The sequence below is a fragment of the Telopea speciosissima genome, chromosome 10 (assembly GCF_018873765.1).
Source record: "Telopea speciosissima isolate NSW1024214 ecotype Mountain lineage chromosome 10, Tspe_v1, whole genome shotgun sequence".
Classification (NCBI taxonomy): Eukaryota; Viridiplantae; Streptophyta; class Magnoliopsida; order Proteales; family Proteaceae; genus Telopea; species Telopea speciosissima.
Window position 1 is genome coordinate 54,120,365 of NC_057925.1, and position 26,878 is coordinate 54,147,242.

At 37.5% G+C, this 26,878-nt stretch overlaps 1 protein-coding gene across 1 annotated transcript; it reads right to left on the reverse strand.

Moving 5' to 3' along the window:
• Positions 1 to 3,388: 3,388 nt before the first annotated feature.
• LOC122643134 (guanylate-binding protein 4-like) lies at positions 3,389 to 21,132 on the reverse strand. The gene is made up of 17 exons (XM_043836776.1): positions 20,859 to 21,132; positions 17,680 to 17,782; positions 15,104 to 15,173; positions 14,926 to 14,964; positions 14,661 to 14,778; positions 14,514 to 14,571; positions 14,333 to 14,397; positions 13,821 to 13,827; positions 13,655 to 13,715; positions 11,667 to 11,726; positions 11,545 to 11,564; positions 11,395 to 11,460; positions 10,580 to 10,747; positions 10,085 to 10,342; positions 4,361 to 4,573; positions 3,861 to 4,132; positions 3,389 to 3,690 (listed from the first exon to the last, which is right to left on the reverse strand). The coding sequence occupies exons 1-17, from the start codon at positions 20,945 to 20,947 to the stop codon at positions 3,549 to 3,551; spliced, it is 1,809 nt and encodes a 602-aa protein (XP_043692711.1). The 5' UTR covers positions 20,948 to 21,132; the 3' UTR covers positions 3,389 to 3,548.
• Between the last annotated feature and the right edge of the window lie 5,746 nt (positions 21,133 to 26,878).

Sequence of the window (26,878 nt, forward strand, 5' to 3'; positions counted from 1 at the left end):
ATCATATTGTTCGTTAGATCCTTCAACTCTAGCTACTCATCTTCCGTCATCTTGTTCAACTTGTTTTTGAGAGACCTTGATTGTCACCTCCTGCGTAAGAAAAAAGAATATCCTTCACCTGTTGTCATAAGGTGAAGTCATTGTGACCATTGCAGCGTTCTATGGAGAAGCTTGAACCTTTCACCGCCCTCCAATTTACCTGATTTGTGCTTTCCATGACTGCCATCAACTTCAACAAACTTGATCATAGTTGATCTTGCATGAAATTGCATAATTTATACCAACAAAACTCAATCTACCCGTTGCGCCGTTCATCAATTCCACAGTAGTAGAACGCATCGAAAGTGACGATTTAAGAAATTTATCCTCTCAAGTGCGATGCACTGCCCAATGCACCACACTTGGGAATCCAACCGTCCATCTAACACTTGAGAGAATAAAAAGATGTTACCCATGTTTTTACGGTTGGATTTCCAAGCGTGGTGGCACTTGACAGGATGAAAATCTGAACATTGCAGCATTGTTAAAGGTATATCACTTTGATGTAACTAAAATTGAATCAATTCTTGGTACAAGCCTCTTTGTAGCCTTCATGGGTTTCTGACTATGTTTCAAACCATGAGGTCGAAGGATCAAGGCTTGTAGCACAAAGAAAAAAAGGGCCAAAAAAAAAGAGGTATTATAAAATACCTCATTTTTTAACTATGTAAATCAGGTGGTGGCCCACTATCATGGACGGCTGTGATGCATATTGCACTGCTCTGCAATATTCTACCAACGAGCTTCTCGATTGGGCACTGTAAGCATAGAAGGGCATCCGCCGATTCTTCAATTTTGATCAAATTTAAAAAAAAAAAGGGTTAAATACGCGTACCCCCTGTAATGCACTCAATATTCCTCGTACCCCCTAAGCTTCTGATAAGTCCACGTACCACCCCTCAATATTCCACGCACCACCCTTGCTTGACTTGCCTAATGCCATTTAAGTAGGCCTGTAAGCGGATCGGATGTAATCATATTCTAATATTTCCTAGTCGAATACGGATACCTCTAAATGGATTCGGATGCGGATCGAATTCGGATTTTTGACCATCCGTTTACACCTCTACCTTGTGTAACCCGAACCTTCCTCCCCTTAGTGGATACAATCCACTCTCAATCCATAGTTTTAGATCATGATTCTCTTCTTCTCATATTCTAGAACCTGTTGAATCTTCAAAAACCCTCAAGATGGTTATTTACTTAATTTTTTATAATTAAGTATTCAGATTTTTATCGGAGTATTCGGATTTTTTTTCCGGATATCTCTAAACGAATATGGATGCTCCTAAACGGATGCGGATGCGGATCGAATTCGGATTTTCGGTTATCCATTCACAGTCCTACATTTAAGTCCACACCAGGTATTAAATGCTAGAAAATTACCAAACTACCCTTTCTTATATCTTTTCTAAAATTTGAAAAGTCTTAACTGCCCTGATCTATTTGCTAAATTTTGAAAAGTCTTAATTGCCCTGATCTATTTGCTAACTTAATGTAGAAGTGGTTACATTTGTTAACAAAATCCACTTCTTGATAGCCTTGATTCACCAGTTGTTGCCATAGGGTGAAATCATTGTAACCATTGGAGCACTCTGTGGATAAGTTTAAACCCTTCACTGTCATCCAATTTATCCGAATTGTGGCCTTCATGTTTGCCATCAATTTTAACAAACCTGATCATAATTGATCTTACACAAACTTGACACAATTTATACCAACAAAGTGAAATCTGACTGATTTACACTGTTCACCAATTCCACAGTGCCAGAAAACCTTAGAATACCAAATTCCACCCTGAACAAACTCTTCACACTTCAGAATTCTACCAAAGAAACTTACCATAGCGTATGCTTTCTTTTCTCACTTTACTTCTTCTCACATGCCCACCCTCATGCAACCCAAACCTTTTCCTTTGCTTTTTTACTTTTCTCTTGATCTTTCTTTCTACGTGAAGACTTCTCCTCTCCACTTATTGTTGCTATCTCATTTAACATTGACACACAGGCTCACCTTCCCTCTCTATCTCTCCTTAAGGATTGCTTCTTCCTTTCTCCCTTCACACCTATCAAGAGAGAAGAAATCTGCAAGCCTACACCTACTTCCTCTTTACACAGACATTCACTAATGCAGGTTATAACGAGGAAAATTTTTCTGTACACTCCTCTAAAAGAAAAAAAAAATTAACATGTCTATATCTTCTTATGTTCACCTTGTGCAATGCTTATTTTTTAAATCTCAATAGATCATCTATTATGATCTATTGAACCTCGCTCTGATACCACTTGTTGGGATGAATGTGCAAATCTTGAAGAAAAAACGAAATAAACAATCACTCAAACACAAAGATTTAACGTGATTTAACACAAATGCCTACATCCACCCAAGAGAACCATAGAATTATTCACTGACAAAAAAAGAATAAAAAAAAAAAAAAACTTCATACTACTCTCCACCTCATTATGGGGATATCTCTTGTTTGTATCAAGGGTTCCCCACAACAAAGACAATATATAAGAAACTCTAAAAAAAAAAACCTTAATCTCTTCACAATTACAATTTTACCCAAATAAATGTAACTAACCCACAAAAACCCAACCCAAACATATACAAGCCGAATAATAATTATATGAATCACTGCAGAATAAGAGACAAAACCTATGACATATTAAATTCATGTTGATTATCCCAATTAACTTTCCATGGATCAATCGCATCTGACTTTGAGATCGGAGGTCAAGGTATTGCAGTACTTAGGCAATGGTTTAGCCCATTTTATGGAAACCCATCAATGATAGCATGGCCTGCCTAATTCACAATGAAAAAATAAGTTGCCTCACTGATTGAATGGACTTCCTTCTCAGTGACATTGGTTGCCCACATGCCCTAACACTCAGGTCCAACTGAGGGAAACCTGATTTAACGCATAAATATATTCCTAAATGAGAATAGTACTTTTCCATAGAACTAAAATGAAAATGCAGATAATATCATTTGCTTTAAATGTTTCTATATGTAATTAGTTCTAATAAAAATCCCATTACAAATGGTGCAATGGAGGATGAAACAAAGTGATAACACTTTCTAAAACAAGACCACCACACCATAAAAGATGACCTCCCTTAAGCCCATAACCTGCATACAACACAAAGAAACAACTGCTGCCTCTTGCCAAAAGGCCATGAACAACTAAAATAATCAAATTCATGACTGCAGTTGGGAAGCTTGAAACCACATTAGATGATACAGTTATAAACATGATTAGACCCACTCCACTCTACTCCACTCCACTCCACTCCACTCCAATCATCATCATCTCATCCTTACATTTCCTTTACATCATTTGCTGTTAAAAGGATTTGATCAGAAACACCAAAATCCAGGCAGCCTCCATGTTCAAAAAAAGATAAGGGCTCACCCACGGAGAGATGAATGGTGAACGGATGAACAGATATACTACACTCATGGCTTAAGCCTCGCCCGCAATTGATCTTGTAAAGTATTTTTCTCTAGTCAGATCTCTGATGATTTGAGCCACTTTTGTGGTCATAGTACAGAGGCAACAGCCACTGAGCCCCATGTTTCCTCCTCCCATAACACCGCCAGTAAAGAACCAGTATAATTAGCATAAAACCAATGGGAATGGCCCATCTGTCACAAAAGCAATCAAAACACAAAGCATTATTTGCTAATCCCATCTTGTACATCCACAAAGTCAATATACTCTTATCTGTAGTATTATAAATGGTGTTTGGGAAAGAAATGTCAACCAGATTTCTGTAAAATGTTGAGAGCAGAAGAGAAGATATAGTTCTTATTACCTGTCCAGATCAAGAATAGGGCTATAGACTAGTGTCTCCCAAGTTGCCACAATAAAATGCCATGCAGGGTTGTAGTAAAGTGACTCGGCTGACCAGAACATCCTCGTGTATGTCTCCAAGAAGATAAATAATATCCAAGCCCCAATCTCAAGCAAAATAAACTTTATAAAAAACCGGCCTACCACCACCATTACCAGGGAGAATGCCACCAGCCAATTGAAGAGCCTGTGGTTGTATTCTTTGATGAATAGAGACCGAGATTTTCCCAGCATCTGCATGTACATATACACACTCACTTTACATAAATGACTTGACACAATTTAGAAATCAAATATAAATTATACAGAGAAAGATCAAGAGCAATGACTTCAAGATTTCAAGAAACCATTTTGAACCATCTGTCCAACCCAATCATGGAAGAACTGTCACCTATTGCCACCTAAAATTGTGGTCCTCGACAAAATAGCCAGCCAAACTAATATAGTGGGATCAGTTCTAACCTTTATCATACGCTGCTCATAGCTAATTTTTGAAGGCCCTACACACTCTGTCTCAAAGCTTTGATTGCATTGCAGGAAACCTGCATTAAATTTTGCCATGGAAGGAAGCCTGAGGGCTTGAAGCTGGTCCATTTGATCCTCACACTTGGTATACAGCGCCTCGCACAGCTTTGAAGATTGATATTCGTTTGCCAGGATAAAATTCTTGTATGCCTATGGAAAGCGTTTCCAATAAAAGGATGAAAAGAACAGCACACAGAAAAAATATTATAATATTTGGAATATGTAATTTCAAATGTAAAATAGTTCATTGATTACATATTGGAACTCAACTTGGCACTAGTTCAGACACATGTTTGCAATAAAAAAATCAAACACCTGAAAGTCACACTATTCAATATGAATGCTTGGTGTTCTTCTCATAGTTTGAAATTTCACCATATTTCGTGAAATATTTTCGAAAATCACTAACGATATGTAAGATTTGCAACTTTTCGGGCGAAATTTCGCCGAAATGTTTTGTGTTGGTATCGTTGCAACCAAAACAATCCATTCCTTAAGTATCAAATGCAAAATTTAGACCCATTTCGTTCACTTCATTGATTTCAACAAAAAGGGTTGAGAAAACTTGGGTTTTTGTGTTTTTTTCCAAATCACCTCATGTACAAGTGTGGAACAAGTTGTTGGGAAGCGACGCAACTTTGTTGGAAGATTTGTGTAAGATTCAAAGTGGAAGGTATATCACTTTTCCCAACAATGCAAGATGGTCACACTCACACTTCAACAGCGGTGAGGAAGGAAAACTTTGGGCTGCAATCACCATGTTATGGGGACATCGAGGGCAACTAGAAGTACAATAATGCAAAACTGGGGACTCCCCTCCCCCCCCCCCCCCCCCAAAAAAAAAGACCACAAAAAAGAAGAAAAAAGGAACTCCAGGAAATACTACCTAAGAAGAGAGATCTTCAACATTATACAATTTAGTTACCGACCTGACACTTCAAAGATAGTATGTGAGAAATGAGAACCCAATGTAAATTTGATGTGAGAGCATGGTATTATTGAGCTAAGGTTGTCATTGTTGTCAACACTGTCTGTTGAAGCTGTGTGCAGTGCAGTGGCAGTTGTGGTAGTATGTAGACATGGCTGAGAATAGCAGAGGCTGACATGCATATTGATGATGTGGCATGTGAACTGAAAGAGCATGAGATGATATGACTAATAGAGTAGATCAGTTGTAGATGGGCTAACAAGAGATGGGCTTGCATGGTTGAGCCCTTGAGCTTGACATCCATAGGCAGAGCACACTTGTATGTTTAGACAACGAACAACAGAAAATCTGATCAAGCTTCATCATACACTGAGAGGCTCTCAAAGTGATCAGCATGAAACTTGAAGAGATTCAAGTCATCTATCAACAGGATTTGGATTCACTTTAATCGGATATAGTGTGGAAGATATGGCTCAAACAGTGAGCATTGCTTGTGTTGCCATGAAACCCAGTTTTTGCACATACAGAAACTTGCAGGATGTTTTAAGAGGTCTTCCTCACTTCCTGGGTTGAAGCTCAAAACATATGAGTTGGAGAGCTTCAAGTCTACTTTCATATGGCTCAAGATTCGGCTCAATCCAAGTCTGATCGAAGAAGTTATGATCTCAAATGTGAATGCAGTGCAGTGTTACTAGAATACTCTGTTTACACATACAGCAACTTGCAGCGCATATTTTGAGGTTTTCCTCACTACCTAAGTTGAAGCTCAAAACATGAAATTTGTAGAACATCAAGTCTGCTTTCTAATGCCATCAGAATCAAGTCAATCAGACAGTGTATGAGTGAGATATGGTCATTTTTCTGACAGCACGTGGATGATGGTCAAACTGCAGGCGGTTCAACTTGATCCGATTTTGGTTGCAGTTTGAGGCTCTTCATAATCGAAATTTGAGTGTTGTAAACAATTGAACTTGAGGGAAAAACAGAGAAAAGAAAATGAAACCTTGCAAAACATTAAATCCACCATTGAAGCTCAAGAGATTGGTAGTTAGGAGATTTTATTGAAGACTCAAAATGGTTTGTTAGAAAAGGGAAGAAAAAAAGCTCCTCAGTAGGTTTGGGGCCTAATTGAAGCTGTCAATAAGACATTCAAGGCTTGGTTGAGAGTTATTTGGCTTTCCAGAGTACCAGGAGATGGAATATTTGCAAGGGTTGTAAGATTTCCCCTATCTTGGCTAGCCTAGGTGCTTGTTAAAAAGCCTAAACCAATCTTGCGCTTGTATTGGAGGCATTGCTTATAAGCCCATTTTTCTCTGACTGTTGTTTAGGCTATCAAGTGGGTGCTTAATAGCGGGGTGGGTGCTCCCTTACAGTTGGAGCTGTAAAAAGCCTGGAGTAGGTGCTCTAGAATAGTTGTAGCTATTGTGTAGTGTATTGAGCATATATGAAGCCCATTGTGCAACAGTAAGGTTTCTCCATTGTGACCAAGTGGTCATGGGTTTGAGTTTGGATTATACATTAGGATCCTGCACGGTAAGCTTCTCTGCCAAAGCAGGGGTAAGGCTGCATACATTATGACCCTCCCTAGACCCCGCAGTGGTGGGAGCCTCGTGCACTGGGTACGCCCTTTTTTTTTATTGAGCATATACAAAGCCCATCTAGGGCATTGCTCTGTGGATGTAAACGAACTGCCAAACCACGTAAAAATCTTGTGTTGTGAGTGGTTGCATGTGGATTATATGTATGGATATATGGAATGCCTTTTCTGCAGGATGGGCGTGCACACTGTGTAGACCTTGCCACGTGGTTGTGACTACCTGTGGTTGAGAGGCAAGGTGTGCTACACAACTGTGTGTGTGGACATTTGCATGCTTGAAATCAACAATGGGCAGCCAGACTTTAGGCAGTGTGACTTTTGTGAGCCAAGCCAGACCTTCAGTGATAGTTGGATAAATAAAAAGAAAATTATAAAAGGATCACTGATTCAACCCACCCCCCTCAGTAGCGACCAAAGTTCAACAATTATTTAACAAAATAATGTCAAAGATGGTTAGAGTCAAAGCACTAAAAACGGAATACGCCTATCACCCAAGAAAGAACCTTCACTTTGATCTACCGCTTGAGCCTGCTACTGAAAACTATCTATTGAAGATCCTTTTCCGGCTGCATTACAAGGAAGTTGGGAAAATGTTTCTGATTGAATAGGAGAGGCACAGTGAATCAAATGAGGCCAAGAGGGCACTACGATAGTTGGGAACCTAAAGGTGGAGAGGCCAACTGATCAAATGTTATCACATGATTCGCAACTTTGATGGGCTGTGCCTCTTTCCTCTAAATGGACTCCTCTAGGGCTACTTCAGGCACTTTAGTGCAAACCAGAAGGACTGGAGCTGTTGGATGTTGTTCAGTGCTGCTATAACTTAACAGCCAAAAAGCTCTGCGTTGAACTTCAGCCCCTTCAAGTTGGCCACGGGGCAACAGCCTCTGACGCCCCCACACCATTGCGACAGCCGGGACTCTACATCTGGATCTTATCCCATCTCAAACTCGGATTTGGAAGAGTGACCTTGAACTACAGACCAATCAACATAAACAATACAAGAAAAGAAATTGATTCTCCTGCCGGGAAAAGAAAATAAGGCAAAAAAGGGGGAGATAACGAAGAGAAGCTAAGGAAAGTCGCTCCACTCCATAGATAGTTATTACAGATTCTTGTTTCTAGTTGATTCAAGCAAGACAGGAATGAGAGTCTCATCAGCTCATGTTGGAGAATCAGTGAAAATAGCAAATTTAGGCTCAAAACAAGGGATGTTAGACATGAAATCAATGGTTTCGGGAAGCCTGTTCCTAGCGCACCAAACAAGCCGTACCGCACCATACTTTATCTTTTATCTTTCATCTTCTATCCTCCATTTTTCACTTTTCCTTTTATTTTCTACCTCTCTTTTGTCAATTTTCCATTTTTCATTGCACATCTCATTTCCCATCTCTTCATTCCCCATTTTTGTATTAGACCTCAGCTTTCCCTACTTTGTTTTGTTAGGATCCATGTAGCCGAACCTATTAAGGGCTGAGTGTGTTGTTGTTGTTGGCAACTTTGATGATGCACTTCTGGTTCACTATCAGATACTTGTAAGATGCAAGGGATTAAGAAATAAGAATAATAGGAATGTGCATTTAGGTTATGGTTTGCTTGGTTCAGGGTTAACCATAATAGAATAAGGACAGGTTAAAAACCAACAGTAAGTGTTGTTTGCCAGGATAATATTCTTCTCATCCTACAAGCGGTTTCCAGTGAAAGATGATGTGGGCAGTGATCAGCAAGATTCCATAAAGTTTAAAACTATGTAATTACTGTGAAAGAGCCCACAATTTATAAGCTTGCCACTCAACATAGTTCTTGCAAAGAGGCACCAGACTCATCATATTCCCAAAACCAACATCTGATACAAATAATATCACAATGAATGATTCACCCAAAAAAATATATATATATCACAATGAATGCTTGGCATGCACGAGACTGAGAAAGACATGCACCACCACCATTTTTTTCTTTTTTTCTCCAGTTCCTACGCTGACAGAGGGATAGAAGGTGGAGTGCTGCCAATTGTTCAGGAACTTCTACGGGAGTTTAGAGACCTTGTAAAAGGGTGGTCATACTCACACTTCAGCAGAGCTGAGGAAGAAAAAATTTTGTACCCTAGTCCCCTTATTTTAGGAATATGGAGGAACCGAAGTACAAGATATTTTAAACAAAGCAAAAGAGAATGATGTCAATGACAAAAATTTCAAGAGCTGAGGAATTACTCCCAAGGCACTTTGCAAATGCCATTTCCAAAGAGAGAATCAGCAGCATTAAAAGCTACACGAAAAAGTTATCTACAAAGATAGGGGGTTAGTTTTCTAAAGACTCCAAGACTAGTATGTGAGACCTCTAGCATGAATGGTATGTGAGGGCACAGCATCATTTAACAAGATAAATGCTAAAGATTGTTGAAGCAGGAGCACTAATCAGTTCACAACTGAATTTCATTTCTTTCCACTCCGCACTGCAATGAGAATGAGGCCAAGACAAGGCATGTTAATAATGGGAAAATAACCCCCCAGAGATAAGAGGCCTACTATAATATTGAGTGGTTTGGGCAGGCCACTTAAGGGTAGAAAATGTTTTCAAGAAGAATAGAGATTGGACGATGGGCATCTGGGATCCCCATCTGATACTTGTAAGAGGCAAGGGATTAAAAAATCAAGAACAATAAAAACATGAATTAGGTCATGGTTTTGCTTGGTTCAATGTAGAGCATGGCCCCATCCTTGAACTTTCACCTATAAACCTTGTAGGATTTTGGTTGCTGACAGTAGGCATTGAATTGTTCACGAAAACCATACTCTTAGGTGTCAATAAGGAACTAACTTGTCACTAGGTAGCAAAGGCATTTACAAGCAAACTTGAATGCAATGATCACCAGCATTAATTTTTTTCCCCATTGTTGCCGGATCAGATAGAAAGAGAAAGGAAGAGAAAAAAAGGGGGAGTAAGACCAACCAATGGTTGGATCAACGGAGCTACAACAATCCTTGGTTTTTCAAAAAAACTGAGTAAGACATGTTTGAGATGTAGAAAATTTTACTTGTATTTACTTTCTGAGTTTATGAAATGGTGGTAGTTTTAGGTATTTGCCTATACTAGATAAACTTTTTCCGACTGAGTGACTACTTCCCTGGCATACCTCTTGTATTTCTTCATCCAGTTTAGCGACTGATTTCTTAGCATGGTGGCGACCGAAATGCTGCTCTTCAAAGACTTTCATGGCTTCTTCTCTTGCTGCATGGTTGGCTTGTTGCAGAGATTGCTCTGATTGTGGTAACCCTACCTCGCCCATCCTTTGACTGTATAGCTTCAAGCACCGCTCAAGAATCCCCTTATTAAAAACCTCGACAAGAGAACCTGTGGAAGGGATCTCTCCTTTGTTCAACGCTTCAAGAATCTGAAACATTGAAAATATGATGCTCTTGAGAAAATGCACCAAGCTGACTTTTCTCCTTTTTTTTCTCACTTCTCCAGTGAGAAGAGGGGGGAGGGGTAAGCTTGGATCAAAACCCAAAACCTCAATGCCCAGAAATAGAGTAGTGTGTCTGATTAGCTAAATCTCACAATGATGGAAGGTCTAATAATAGATTTGATGCATTTACAACTAGAGCACAGGAGGATGAAAGAAAGGTACCTGCTCTAAGAACGATACAAACTCCTTTCCATTTAGAGGTTTACCCTGCACAATTTTTGGACGAATAATAGAAGCAACAAGTTCTTTCAACTGCTCCCTCTTCTTAACATAAGTTGGATCAAGGTCAGCATCCTTCATGTCACAAAGCTTAGTTCGCTGGAGATGAGGCTGTAAATAAGTTCAAGTTAAAGAGTTATCAGCTCATTCCAAAGTATAAACTCTGCCAAAGTGAACTTGCCAAGTGCCAACAAATAAAATAATTGTGGCCCATAATAAAGCAATTTACTATTTTCTTTTTAGGGGGTGGGTTAGCCCTCCTACTAGCATACAGCAGAAACCATCCCAATGCAGACTTGAAAAGAAGGGCACTTGCTGAGACCTACCATCGCAATGACATTGGGGGATCATGCACATCTCAGATTCCTCCCAAACAAAAACACATGAGAGAGAGAGAGTTTATTTATGCATTTAGAGTAGAAAACTAAAAAATATATTTTTTACACTGTGTGATAGGATGAACAGGATTCTCATACAAAATTAACTCAGGACTGATCAGGGTAAGGTATAGATACACTATCTACTTTGATTTCGAGTTGCTCAACAGAGAATTGGATACTCAAGAATGAAGGTTTTAAATCTATACATAGACATAAGAGATTAAGAGAACGAAGATTTATTACTGCAGAGAGATTTCAGTATTAGTTGAATATGGTTGGAGAAGGATGGGGAAAATTAAGTGACTCAAAAGAAAATTGAGAAGATAAGACAACTATAAGGGTTCTGTTCCACTCAAAATGCACTAAAAGCAACCATACCTGAGGTAAGCTAAAGGCTGTGCTGTTATCACCCATAATGGCCAGTGATTCTCGAATCTGATTAACCTGATTCAATCAAGAAAGCAAAATTGCAACCACAGCATAAAAAAATATATTTTAATGAAAAAGGAAGTTTAGAGAAAACAATACCTGATCAATATTTCTGTCACCTGCAGTCACAATTGGCATCCATGATCAATTTTTTGGTCTAACATGGGTGCTGAAATCAAACTCATCAGGTACCTAAGATCAAATAGGTGACAGAAACTAACCATCATAATTAGGGACCCGCAGAAGAGCTTCATCTACCATCTGTTTGACACTTTTCCCTTCTGTAAGACAGCAGCAACAATGCCAAATTCAATACAGAAATTGCAACACCAACACCCCCCCCCCCAACACACACACACACACACACACAAAATGAAAGTATGATATTATATCTAAGCAAAGGGAACATTAGAGGATAACAGGTGTGATACTTTGATAAAATCAAATTAGAAGTCTTTTCTTATTAGTTGGATTTCAACCCAAGAATTTTGATCAATCTTGGAAATGTTTGATGGTCTCTTAGTTTAGTTAGTTATTAGCCGTTTGAGAAACTTTCTCATACATGATGAGTAAATTTGTAAAGACAAATGATCTGACTTTTGGTATAATTGCACATACTTGACATGGCAACGCTAAAAGTCAAACCTAAGTCCTAATCTGTTTCCCTTTATTCAACAACGGTTACACCTCTTCAATAAAGGGAACCTGGCAAACCAATTCATAGACTCTAAACAGTTTACAATGCCATAACAAAGTCAAAATATATTCTCGAAAGTGTAGGAAAGGAACCATTGTTGGAAAAAAATATTTTTTTATTTTTTATTTTTTTATTTTTTTTGAGGGGGGTGTTGGAGACTTGGAGGAGAGAAGGGAGAGTGATCTCTTACTTTTTGTCCTTTTCATCTATGAAGAAGGATTTTACTAGAAGAAGCATGGGAGAAGATGTAATACGAATAATGAATAGTGCTGTGGGATGGGTAATGGGACCACCAGAACAGAGTCAGTTGCTCCTCAAGAATGAATTAGAGGAGAATAGACAATGATACTTTGACTGTTGGTTACCTCATCTATGATCCCATATGCCTGCCTATTCAATGACCATGTGAGCGTAGACAATACCATCCATCATCTGGTTAGCATTCTTGGTATTGGGGCTGGCCTTTTCTATGAAGGGGTTTGTTTGTGTGTGAGAAGAGAAATTATAAACAACGAAGTCCACGATGATCCTATTATTGCTTCATTGCTTGAAAGTGGTTTGCTTTGCAGCAGTTACTAGTCCCCCCCCCCTTGTGGAGCTCCACATTATTCGAAATTTAAAATATGAATTTTAATATTTATCTTAAATCATTAGTAAGGAAGGTGATATAAAAGGCGTTGTCTCACATAGAATTAAAATAGGATGGATGAGGTAGAGAGGTGCATCTAGAGTGTAATGTGATTGACAAATTCCTTTAAAGCTTAAGGAAAATTTTACAAAAATAGTCATAAGACCGACTATGTTGTATGGCACGGAGTATTGGACAGTTAAGAAGCATCATATAGATAAACTAAGTGTAGCGAAGATGAGAATGTTGAGATGGATGAGTGTCAAAACCAGGAAGAATAAAATAAGGAATGATCATATTAGAGCTGATTTGGAGCAGCCCCAATTCAAGATAAGCTATGAAAAAGTCATCTGAGGTGGCATGGCGATGTTCAACGGAGGCGGTCTACAGAAGCTCCAGTTCGGAGGAGTGACCATAGGAGAAGTGGTGAGGAAAGACATGCATAGTCTAGGTCTTGTTTCAAGTATGTGACGTCGAATAGAGATGATCGGAGGGCAAGGATCCGTGTAGCCGACCCCAATTAGTTTGTATAAGACTGAGTTGTAGTTGTAGTTGTTGTGTTCCTTCTCTTTTTACTTTTATTATTAATAATTTGTGTTTGCAAGGATCCATGTAGCCGACCCCATTTAGTTGGGAGTGGGACAAGACCGAGTTGTTGTTTTTGTTGTTGTAGACCACAATACTTTGACTCTGTCCTACAATCCTGAAAATTGAGGATATCTACTACTTTACACTGATTAAGTTAGTGATCCAAACTCAAACACTCCATCATTTGCACCTGCTGTTTAATAAACCATTCTTAAGGACTACCAGCGAGCAACTTAAACTTCCTCTTCCAGAGGGGGCAGCGAAAAATGATTTCTCTAGCTCAGTTTTAAACTTACGCAAGAAGTCCCGCTGAATTAACCACAACAACTTGGCAGGCTCAAATGCAATATCTTGGCCCTACGAAAATATATTTAAATGTTTAGAGATAGCAAATGGTCAACTATAACCAAAAAAAAAAACACACATGTTAGAAAAAAATTTTGAAAGTGATTAGTGGATTACCTTCACTCTATTTTCCACATGTAAGCGACAGGAAAACCATAAAACAAGTTAGTGTCAGTGACAAAAATAGAGTAGCTATAATTTCAACAAGTTCATATTAAATAAAGGGTCCTTCTAGGCGTTACTATGCCTAGTGAAGAATAACGTTTCACTATTTGCCACTTGGCAGTATATGGGTCAGTCCATGTGATAGAGGGACCCACATACATCTCAATGGCCAAATTTTAGTCCAAAGTAAGCAAGGACAGTTGCTCAAACTCTGATTCAAAGTTCTACTAAAATTACCAAAATGCCATCAAATGGGAATGAATATAAAAAAACAAAATGGCATCTTTAGTAATTTTAGTTACTTTCTCTACTTATTTTAAGCTGAAATTGTTCCAATGAGATACTTGCCTGGTCCTCTATCTCATGGACTGACCCATGTACTATGGCAAATAGTGAAGCGTTACACCTCACAAGGCATAGTGACGGGGAAGAAAACCCTTAAATAAATGTTAAGATTTGCAAACCTTCCATAGAATTCTTCTGCAAGTTCAACAGCAAATGACAACCTAGATATATCGGCTTCACGAATCTATAGAACAAAATAACAATAGCAAATTAGTACAAGTGTAAAAAATGGTGCATCCATGCATGAGCAACTAAAAGGCCCATGTAGCTTCGTTTTGGGTTATCGGCTAAAGAACAAACCGTCTCAGGTAGATTGTATATAAGCACAGAACTCAAAACAGTTGCCAAAGCAAAGATCCTGCAAACACAGAAATTAGGAAGGTTTGGCATTGAGGACCATGGGACCACCGAAGCCAGATGGAAGATTTCGTATATCAGAAAAATTACCTGTCATCATATACGTTTGACTTCCCAATGCTTTCAAATCCTTCTGTGTCAAGGTAAAGCACAGATGTTTTAACCCCATCTATAAATAATTCTATTGGCATCCCCCATACCCATATTCCTGAAACAACGAAAAGTGAATATCAATAAATATTTTCTTTAATTTAGAAGTGTCATGGTTAACAAAGCCAATATGGTTGTGTGCTTGTGTAAGCATGTACAGATTTTGTGTGGCTGCACAAGCACATTTGCTGAAATACGCATCAACCTTTTGTTTTGGTATCACGCATGTGGCCTACACCAAATCCTGTAAATAACACAAGTTTCCAATGATTAGAAGTTGAAGCATCCGAAATAGACAGAAAGATCATGCAAGTGTGAGAAGTACTGGTATTGGTTTAGATGGTGGAAAATACTAAAGGCAAAGTAAGTCTAGATAAGATTACCTTCATAACATGAAAGGGAGAGAAGTTGATTCAGTAAAAAAGATTTGCCAGAGCGGTATGGACCAATTACCTGAGAAGGCAAATACGAAGATGAAATCAAAGAATATTTTTCCTTCTTTAAAAGGGGAGGGGGGGAGGATATAATTTCTTGCTAAGAAACCTACTTCATGAATGCACTGAAAAAAGAACAGAAATCTTTTAGGTTCAAAGCTTATCATATTATGCAAATTCACCATGACAAAATGCCATCAACTAGGCTTGTGAACCCTCCAGCCCATTGATAGAGGCAACCTCTTATGATGACCATGACGATATGCCTCAAGTCTTCAGAATGAGGAGAGCACTGACGAACACACTTCAAGTTGAAATCATGCAATGCCTCTTTTTGGGGCAGGGTATGACTTGCATTAAAACATTTGATTTTCATTTCTTTTATTTCTTTTAGTAACTTGTACTTTTTTTAGGGACAATTTCGTAGATCTACTAGATAAGAAAAAATATTACAAAACAAGTAGGTTTACAAGAGAAGTAAGTGTAAAACAAAGTCAAACCTACTTGTTTTGTAATTCTTTTTCTTATCTAGTGGATCTAGGTAATTTCCCCCTTTTTTTTATTGGCAGCAAATATATTTCACTGATAATGTGAACAGGAAAAGAAATAATAGAATGAGGCTAAGGCATTCCTCCCCCCCCCCCTTCTTGGGAAGCAAAATCCTCAGACCACCCTTATCAATGCTATAAAGTTTCTTGCTCATGGAGGATCAGTCCATCACCCATATTAATGCCTAAATTTTCTTGCTGATGGAGGATCAGACGACTATCAAGTCTGTGCAAACGATATTTGCAACAATAGATCTCGTCAAGGATCTTCCTCTTCTCAGCACACCCCTTTTGTTCTCATTGGCCCTAGATTTTGGTCAAGAAGATAATTTTTTGCCAATATTTTCCAGAAACAAACAACCCCCACCACAATAGTATTTACCTAAGGCCCTCTTTTGAAACATGTCTTCAACTTGGAATAACAATCTCCTTTTTCAATTTGTTCCTGAAAGAAGGTAATAGCACTTACATGTGCCCTGATCACGCTATCCATCTCTTGGCCTAAAAAACGTAATCTTTCACGACGAAGTCCTGATTAGGACAAAATAGTATCCTTTGGGCACCTTTAGATGCATACAGTTCCAAAAGAAAAAGGAACTGCAGAAAAAATCAGTGTGTCACTCCCTTAGCCCCTCCCCACCCCCACCCCCACCCCCACCCCCCCACCCAAAAAAAGGAGCCTTGAATTTTATATGGTACTAGCTAAGCTAATAAATAACTTGGAAACTCCAACAATAAATCTAAATGAAACTAGCTCAACATCAGGTAAAGTTCATAGAATTATTTCTTCATAAAATAATCTGGAACTTAACTCTCTTTTCTAAGTCAAGAAAAATACTTAATTAAAGAAAAGGACAGAAGCCTCTTATACTAACTTTATAGCCTTTTTTTTTTGGGAACTCTGATAAGGCCTCATCCCAATAGAACTTTTGTATTATTTTCCTTTTTAGGATTTGGCCTCCTCAAGCCGCATATCATTGTACTCTTGGTTCCTTCACGGCCCACCAAAGAAGGGCTTCTTGCACGGCCCAAATATTTCCCACATGGCAGTTAAAATTGGGTCCAAATTGTGTGGACTGGTAGACCCCAAGGTCCCCTGCTCACTATCAACTATCAGCCCAAACGATGTTTGGAGCTTTGAACAATCAAGGGGTTGGGCGAGTGCACAGTACAGGCTAGAGTACACATAGGCAGTAGGTATACATGGACATCATGGGCATGCATGCCAATACACCGAGAGGGTATTTGACTGAATTAACCTCTGAAATTAGATGTGGCTAATCCAGGCTATGTGCTCTCTATCCAATGGTCAGAATAGTCACATCATTTGTCCATGCGGCAAATTGAAAAGCAAGTCCTTCCTACTTGGGCCACACAAAAGCATTTTGCCAATAGCAACAGTCCAAGAAAAGGGGGTTCCAAAATCTCGGTGCCCATAATTTAGCAAGAAACCTCTGTGTAGACAATTGAGTTTCCTAACTACTGAGGACAAGGACTTGTAGAAACCACTCCATGAATAATGTCATTCTCCCCAAGAGAAAACCTTCCAACAAGTTTAGAGTCAAAGCACCACAATCAAATGCACTATTTACAGTAGAAAAAGATTGCAGCCAAAAAAATAGCCATCTCAAATGTGATTTGACCTTCAAGGAAAACTGCAGGGCAGTTGCTAGGAAAATTTGATGTGGCCATCTGGGCCATCAAAGCCTAATTGTTCAAAATCCTAAACCATCTAAGGACTGATTTAAGTTTAACTTCTGCAACATCCCTTATTTGTTAACAGACCAAAAAAGAAGGTACCACTACCCATGGCCTCCAAATGCCAGCAAGAAGGCATTATTCTGGCAGTTCCAAACATTAATAGCTCCATGTTCCCACAATCTTATTTCATGCAAATTGTAAACCAACTCGATATATTTTTATATAGGTTAAGAAGCAAATTAAGAGAAGGATTTAGAAAAATGCTATCAAGCTTACTGCAACAGCTGCAATTGGGGTTGTTATTTTTTCTATTGCCTCCAAGCCTTCTCTTGAAAGACGAAGTTTTGTATGACCCGAATCAGGCTCCACAATAGGAAACCTGTAAGAATAACATGACAGAATTGTTCGATGAAGGGGTTTACTCAATGCAGCTTCTGGAGAAATACAAAATATACATATTAAAAAAAAAAAAGTCAACAAAGAACCTAAAACTTGAAGAGGGAGGATGGGAAGAATATAATTTTCACAACAGTATGACACTAGATTTAGCATCACCTTGTAATCTCCAAGTCTAAACAACAAGCAATAGCAAAGGAAAAACTTAAAAAGGTGATACAACATTAGAGATAACAAAGCTGTAAGGCTCAACAAAAAGCACGTACAAGGCTTCCACAGTGCAACCCAAAGAAGAGAAAAGAGAACAAAAGATGTAATATAATGCGGAAGGCACTCCTATTCAATTATACAGAAACAAAATAATATAAATGACACATAAACCTCTTAAAAATAGAACAGTAATTTACAAAACATATGAGAAATATCGCATGATCAAACTAAGGATAGCAGTCCAAGTTGCATATGCCACACATAAGAGAGATTGCAGTTGTATCCATTCTAGCAGGTCCATAAATGCTTTGGAATCAATCCAGTGATGATGATCAATGTTTCAAAAAACATCAAGAAATAACTCGTGTGTAGGCATCATAATGCCATGGGCATTATCATTAAGTGTCAAATCACCATTAGGCATTAGCATTAGATAATAATATGGATAGTATGGTCTATTTAATTTAATTTTTTTTAAAACATTGAATTAGTGGAGCCCTTGTGGTATAGTCCCAAAAGTCACTTCGAAAAAACCTAAGTCTGCCAACTTACTTCCACATCCACTGGAACCAACCTGATGTACACCCGTCTTCCTTAAGACTGTAGAACTTTGGTCATGCTTCAGTAAACCTCGACCAAAAACATAATTTTTTAATACAGAAGTTACCAAAATCCTAAAGGCGTTGCCAATGAAACAAACACACCAGTGAGGTCCACTTACCCTCTAAAATGATAAAAATTCCTTTTCTGTATTAATAGTGTGATGGTCATAATGGGATCTAACTGCATTTGTCTTGGCCTAGAAAGGATTTCTCAATGTGTTCAAAACATCAACAGGTCCATTGACCTAAAAAATAGCCAAATTTTCCAGTATATCTATGACATGATGGATATCAAACAGTGATTCGATCATGATTAAGTTGGGCCAAAGATCAGTTGATCTACCAGACACATGGGTAGGATTAATTGATCCTAAAAAAGAACAGATTGCCCCTAACATATCCACAACAGATCAAACTTGTGCTAGTTTAGAAGGGTTTATCAAACATGAAAAACATAACTGCGTGGTCTATCACCCAACCTAGTAGGAATACATATATACATGAATTATCAGATGAGCATTATCATATCCAAGTAGACGGTAGACACTGATCTTCTTGAACCATTGTAAATGGTTATTTTGCTTTTACAGTGGTTTGTAAAAGTGCAATTGGTGCTAATTCAAGTATTTCCTGAAGGTACATCTAAAAATTCCATTGGTTCCACATATTTGCATGGATTTGCATAAACTTCCATAAAGTATTTGTACTTCAATGTGAACAGAAGTTGATTGGAGTGTCTTTCTAAGTGAAAGTACAGGACTCATAAGGTGGTCTTACTTTTACTGTTACCAGTCCTAATTTGAGGAAACAAGAGGGTGTAGGAACATCTAACAGGTGATGTTTTGGTTATGCTTATTGATTTTTGTTGATAGAATGAATATTTTTCGATTGGTCTAGCCAAAAATGCAATCAGATTGCTATTATAGATGCTGTTACACAAATTTTCTGCTTTTGACCATTTAGATTTAGTTCATAGTTATGATTCATAAAGCTACTTCCCCATCCCACCCATACCCCCCAACCACCCCCTCCCCCAAAAAAAAAGAAATATATTTCACTTTCCATAAAATTAGTAACAAATAATTTTGCAAAACAAACGAAGGCTAAGTACCATCAGATGAGAAATCAGAACATCAAGGAGAACAGGAAACCTATTTCTCCCCAAAAAAAAAGGAGGGAGAAGAGAGAGGGCAACAAAACTACGAGTGGTTTCAACAGGTGATAAAAACAAAGGGGAGTCGAATAGACAAGATTTGGATATGTACAATGAACACTAGAAAAGAAATAATGAGAATGAGTGTTAAGATGCAGCTTGAAGGCCATAAGGGTGAGGATAAGATAAAAGAACATCAAATGAGATAGAGCACAAAAGAAAAAACAAAAGTTTTTAAAGAAGGAGTGGGCCTCCATAGAATGGATTGGCCAAAAAAGGTTATTTCCAAACCCAAATGGAAAGAAAAAGTATAGATGGTGAAAAGGGTGTGTATGAAGATCTAGTATAAGTGTTAGCCATCTGCTTACAACTCCATATTATCATCTTTCCTGGACTTGGCTTATCTTTCCAAAATTACAGACTAATATAGACAGACCAATGCAAGTTTGATGGCAGAAAGCAACACTGTCTGGACGACTCACCATATCTTTTGCCTCACAACTACGAATTGAAATCCCCACCTACTTGCCCGGAAGGGGCATTTCTCCCTACCTTAAATGTCAGTTCCTTTTTTAATTTTGAAGTTAGCAACAAGTTCAATATTTCGTTGAGCTTTAAGTAATGCCAATGACAGCTTTTGTCAGCTATCCAAAACCATTAATAACCACCATCACAAAGAAGCAAATAATTCAGTGGAGCAGTTTGTCTGATGAACATTGTATAGATTTGAATTCTTTAGTTGCATCTCATCCCACAATAAAGAACTATAGATCCAATTAACCAAGGTCTAGAGACATGGAATCAGAGTGTCATTTGATCTCATCATGGACAAAAATATGCACCGTATACATAAGATTGGTAAAAAAAGAACCACAAATCCAGTTTCCAATCAGAATTTCAAATAACAGAAGGAAGTTCATTTTAAAATAAATGTACCAAATATTTCCAATCAGGAAATAAGAAAGAAAATATAAAAATCAAAGTTGCAGGTATGTATAAAAATCGACCATCAATGTCGATTACCAATGATTTACAGTCCAAACTAAAATAGACGCATTAAATAAGAAAGAATGGGAATGAAAGAAATGGCTTACGCTTGTCGGAAGTTCTCTATCGAAGAAGACCCAGATGCCAGGAAGCACAGAATGACTGAAACAACGAAAACCCATCTCGGAAAAATCATTTTTTCACGAAACAGAGGCTCTTAACTTTCTTACTAGGGATCAAAGATAGGTACCCATTGTTGTACTGCCAATGTGACCACAGGAAGGCTAAGGATAGAAGAACCATTGGGCTTGGGAAGCATGCCCATGGAAAGGAAATGGATCTGAGGAAGCTATGGAATTGTTTGCAGGTGAAATATCCAGTTCCTGCTTCTTGAGTGGTTTCTTGCGTTCCAGAGAAACCCAACTGAGAAAACCTAAGAGAAAGTAACCGCCGGTCTGTGAAGTGAGAAGTGAAGAAAGAGAATCGTGAGTTTCATTTGGAAGAGGAATGAATGATTCAGACTCAGCTGTGTCTCTTGAATTTTGACAGGAATGAGCGTTTGGAAATAGTCAGAGAGATCTAATACATTTACACCATTAAAGGTAAGGTGGTATTAATGGTATTATTACTGCAAACTCCGTGATTCAGACCCAAATTTACAGGGGAAGCCGGATCCAATTCTATATGTCTACTGCTTCGAATTCCCCATTTCCCTTTTTTAAGGATAATTAAGTTAAAAAAATATTGGAGAAGTTTAAGGAGATTTCCGTAATTTCACAGACTTAGGTATCCAAGTTCAACAAGAACACCTTGACCAAATGGGTGGAGGATTTGCAGCCACCGTTCCTTCAAATTGTCCTAATTGAAATTATGGTTCAGTAATTCTGGATGAGAAGTTGGTGATGAACAAGAAAACAAGAATGTTAATACCATTGGAATCCCTTTTCAACAAGGATTTAAAGAAAAGGGAAAGAAATCGTTGTTTAGGCATCTAGAGTTTTCATGCGTGTTGATCAATAGGAATGCGTGTGCAAGCATTGCCCTAATTAGGATTTTCTGCCTTTTCATGGGATTTGCGCGTTTATGTATCTTGCAGGTAATGCATGGATTGAATTAAACAAATTATCCTATTTCATTGTTTTTATTTTAAGAAATTTTTTATTCCATGATAACTAACGTGGGATCCTTGAAGTAGTTGACCTTGGGGATATTCTAAACGTTTTTGCCATTGAAATGCTTGTTTATCATTGGGATAAATAGATTAGTGTCTAATGACTTTTAGTTTGTGCAAGAAAGATTTGTTCAATATTAGATTTTTGTTTTAAACACACCATCATTTGATTTGTTTGCCTCCAAATATGTTTTTTTAATGAAGAGAATATTTCTCCACCGCTCGGTGAACGTTCAGCCACCATTCTAGGGTTCATAAACCCCTATAGAATTTTAATTCTTCAAAATACCCTCCTAATCCCCCTTCAGGCACACACTTGACCTACCTCGATGGATGATTCCCATTCACCGTGTCTAAAGGAATACTTGGTCCTTTTTTTATTATGGCTTCTAGTGATATTGTCTTTTGAATATCCGAATTCTTTTGATGTTGGATTCATTTGATTTCAAATTCACATGCAATTAGGGGTGCAAGTTTTGGCCTTGTTAGCCCAAATCCGCCCTGAACCCGAAGAGGGCTTGGGCTGAGATACCCTGGCCCTAAGGTCAGGTCAGGGTTGTAAATTTCTGACCTGAGTCAATGTTGGGCCAGGCCAGGGTTGAGGCCTTGGGCTAAGCCCGGCCCAAGCCAACTCGTGACACTCTTTTAAATTATATTATAAAATATGTATTGATATAATATAATATATTATAAATTTTAAACGCCGCACATATTTTGTTATACAATATATTATATATGAAGATAATAAAAAATTAATATATTTCTTATATTGTTATTTTATGTAAAATTTGTAATTTTCTCCCTAACTTAGCCCAGCTTATGCTTCTCTCCCTTCATCCTCCCCATGATCAGGGCCAATCAGTTCAGCCAGGCCCGACCCTGAGGATGAGTCAGGGTTGAATTTTTCAAGCCCTGAGTCAAGGTCGGGCCGGGTCTAGGCCCAATTAAGGTAACCCTGTTACAGCCCTACATGCAATCATGAGTGTAATAACAAAATGTTAAAAAGGTATTGTTAGTAACTTGGGAAGCTCTTTCTAAAAAATATAGTGTTTTCAATTAGAAATGTTAACTATGGTAAACAATGAAGGTCATGATAACAAAATAAAAAATGAAAGTGGAGATGATCGTAAGACTTTTTTATCTAATCATCAATGGTTCACAACTAAGAAAAAAGAGAGAGAAACAAAGAAAAATTGTTCAAGGTTTGTTAAACTAAAGATTGCAATTTGTTGTCACCGAAGCGGTGAACTAAGAATTTGTAACTTTATTTTTTGTTGTCTCTTGTTTTATTCTCAAAAGTTATTTAATGTAGGATAAAAAAAGATTTTTTTAAAAAATTAAATTTATTTAATATATTATTTAATACAATATTTATGTGAAATGACAAGATTTACCTTTATTTAAAAAAAAATTTGCTATCTTAAAAAGGCAAAAAAGTAAAGTTTACAACTTCTTAATTTACCATTTTTTTGTTACAATAAGATTTTCCCTAAACCAAACTAAACTAAACTAACTCAAGAATTGTGTTGAATAGTTGCATTTGTTCGAGAAAAATCAAACATGACATTGATACAAGGGGGTATCGATTCCTCTCTCTCTCTTTTTCCAATGTCTTTTATAAGATACCTATTTAAAAAGAGGGTCAAATGTTCTATGTGCCGAGGGTAAGAGTGTCAAAATCAAATCAAATCAAATCGTTTAAAACGAAACTGTGAAACCGTTTAATAAATGGTTCAGTTATGGTTCCAAAATTGAGGCCGTTTAGGTAAACAGTTTGAACCGAACCAAACTGAACTGTTTATCCGAATAAACTGTTTAACACTCTTAAATGTATATAAAAATGCCAAAAGCCAAACAAAAACCGTGAAAATCGTTTAATAAATGGTTCGATTACGGTATCAAAATTAAGACCGTTTAATTAAACGATTTGAACTGATCCGCTTAACACCTATAGTCGGGGCGCAGGCTATGCTTAGACACATGGGGGTGGACGAAATGACCACCCTGCCCCTCTGAATGGCAGGCCCATGTGTCACTCTCCTTATATTATTAGGAGAGTGACGGCATCATCCGGATGTGAGTTGGCTAGCCCTAACTTCCAAACAAATTATATGATGGACAATAGTATCCAAAGTTATTAATGTAAATAAATGATTTAATAAGTAAAACTATTCCTTAAAGGCAAATTTTCTTTTACACTGTTTTATTTCAACGTAAAATATTAAAAGAAATTTATAAATTTTATTTATATATTTTTTCATTTGATTTTTTTTTTCATATGTGACCAATAAGAATATTAGAACATGATTGCGTGAGGGAAAAAATCTAGACATATGATCAGGGTTTTAAAACACGGAATTAGTCGAATTGGTGTTCAAGAACCTAAAATTGGTAATTAGATCCAAAAACAGGAAATTTCTAGGGTTTTTGAGTGTGAATCGACCATACGAGCTGATTCCCAATTCTTAAAACACCGCATATCATGGGGTGGGAGACCTTATAGGTGCCAAGAGTCTCAACGATCAAGCAAGATACAGTCAAGACGTCAAGTTGTTGTTTAATTTTAAATTGATTTTACTTTTCAATTTTTGTATTACATTTCAGTAAAGATTTTTTCTCTATAATCTTATATAATTTTGTATTGATTTTTAATAAAATCCTGTAAAATATTTTATGGTGAATATAATCAATGAATTTTTGTTCAAACAATATTTTGTATATTTTATTTTTGTTCAAATAATATTTTGGGATAAGGCTATGTTGTTGTTGTTAAGTTTGACGTGTAACAGATAATCAATAATAATATAAGTAAAAATTGACGCAAGCAATAAGCATCCCTAGGGAATTTCTCCACATTATGGAACATCAACAACAAAGCTTTATCCCAACTAAATGGGGTCGGCCTCCACATTATAGAACATGAACAATTATTCTCTACCAAAATTACCTTATCAATGAAATTAAACTTTCACCTAATGTCCCCGTCTAATTAGTTACATTGTCATTCAAATTCAAAACCACAAAAAAAGTAATTTTCTCCCTCCCATTACAGATGGTGTGTATTTTGAAATTGGGCTTTATATGGATCATTGGGCTCTCAAGTCTCCACTCAGTGAAGAAGAGCCCACACCACAGCCCATATTTTTATCTTTTAATTTCTAACGTCGTACCATAAGGCAAAGAAGAGGTCCGAAGCCAAATCCTCAGGATAAAAGTACAAACTTAGTACTCCACGCCCACCACCAGAAAAACAATACAATGATTGATTTATGAGTCTATCTCTATCCTCAAAATTTTTTGAATTTATTCTTTTCTTTTCTTGGCTTCCAAACATAGTCTAAAGGGCTCAAATTAGCATTTACATGGACTTCTTCGCTCTCACGTGTCTTTCGCAACCATGTTGCCATCCCCTTATGGATTTGGATTACTCTCACCCACTGCTAAGTGCTACCACATTAGCATTTTGGGGATTGCCTTTTGCTTCCCCTTCTTCACAGGTAGAGGGTTCATCAGACATCGTTAGGGGGGGATGGGGGGCAGAGTTCAGGAACGGGGGATGCTTTGCTTAGCATATATTGGTGGTTGTGTATAATCAGAAATCTTACTATGGTGTGCAACTTTACATTGTTTTGTTCTGCAACAATGTATTGTAACAGCGTTGGAATCATAAGCTAGATCCCAAATCGGAGTTCCAATCACAAGCCATATAAGAGTAGCAGCAACAACAGTAGCGGAGGGAGGAGCAGCAACAACAAACAAATAGTGGCACTAATGGAGGGAGAGTAGATGTTGAAGGGTGTGCTGTAATGGTGGAGCGAGCAGGAGAGGTTGAATGTTGTCTCGCAACCAAGGTTTTAAAACACGGAATCAGGGATGGAATTGGCCAGAATTAGTGATCAGTCCTTAGATCCAAAAACAGGGAATTTCTAGGGTTTTTGTATGTGAATCGACTGTGTTGGATCGGTGTAAATCAGGATTGCACAACCAATTTTGATCTGGTAGGATTCCCGATTCTTAAACCCTAGTTGCAACCAGTGATGACTGGTGTCAAGATCCGAGAGAGAGAGAAACTCGGACAAAATCTTGCTTTTTCTTTACACTTGGGCAAGTCTACGTGACTCTTGATCAAATTTTCAATATTCTTTTACTCGTGTGTCTGAGCCGACTGAACGCAAGTACCACATGACCAGACATTGTTGTTTTTCCCTTTTCTTTTGGACTGTCACATTTCCTCTCTTAAAACTCTTCATCACATTTGTTTACCTTCAATTGTCTAAGTGGAAAAATAAATGAAGAGTAGATAAAATAGCAATGGTAGAAATTTACATCAAGATAACTTGTCTAAGCTCAGGATGATCCGAATTCATTATAATGTGAGGTGTCGGTGATTTGAATACAAATTTTAAATGATTTATATAAATTACTACCTTCATATATTGTTTAATATAAGACAAATTTCTTACTTAATTAAATTCTCTGTTGATTTAATACGCTAATGTTGAAAAACTTAAACAATGTATTCACATTTGTTGCAAAAATATAATATTTGTTTTGAAGCATGTTAGCAAAACATGTGACCATTTAATGTAATTTGTTTTAATTTACTATGTATTAGTTACTTGTTGAACTTATAATATACTTTGTATGTGAATCCTATGGGTTGATTCCTAGTTTTAAGACTAATCCGCTAGTAATTATCTTATTAAGTAGGCATGGAATTTTTTGTTGACTATATAGATTTTTTTATTTTTTTTTTGGTGTGGTTCTTTTAATAGTTGGTTGATCATTATTTCGTCCTCATGTTGTTGAGTTGATAAAACAAAAAAAAACCCTTCATCACAGCTTATAGAGCGATTAGCTCTATAGCTATGTCCATCAGAGTAAAATGATTTGTGATGTAAATAAATAAAGTTGAGTTGAAAAATGGAATATTAAATAAGGATTGGATTTTGTTTT

Excerpts from the sequence above, each read along its gene's own strand:
- LOC122643134 (XM_043836776.1), bottom strand. The coding sequence starts at position 20,947 with ATGATTTTTCCGAGATGGGTTTTCGTTGTTTCAGTCATTCTGTGCTTC. Across the intron at positions 11,565-11,666 it reads GCGGGTCCCTAATTATGATG|GTGACAGAAATATTGATCAG; the intron begins GTTAGTTTCTGT and ends TTGTGACTGCAG. Across the intron at positions 10,343-10,579 it reads TTGTATCGTTCTTAGAGCAG|ATTCTTGAAGCGTTGAACAA; the intron begins GTACCTTTCTTT and ends TCAATGTTTCAG.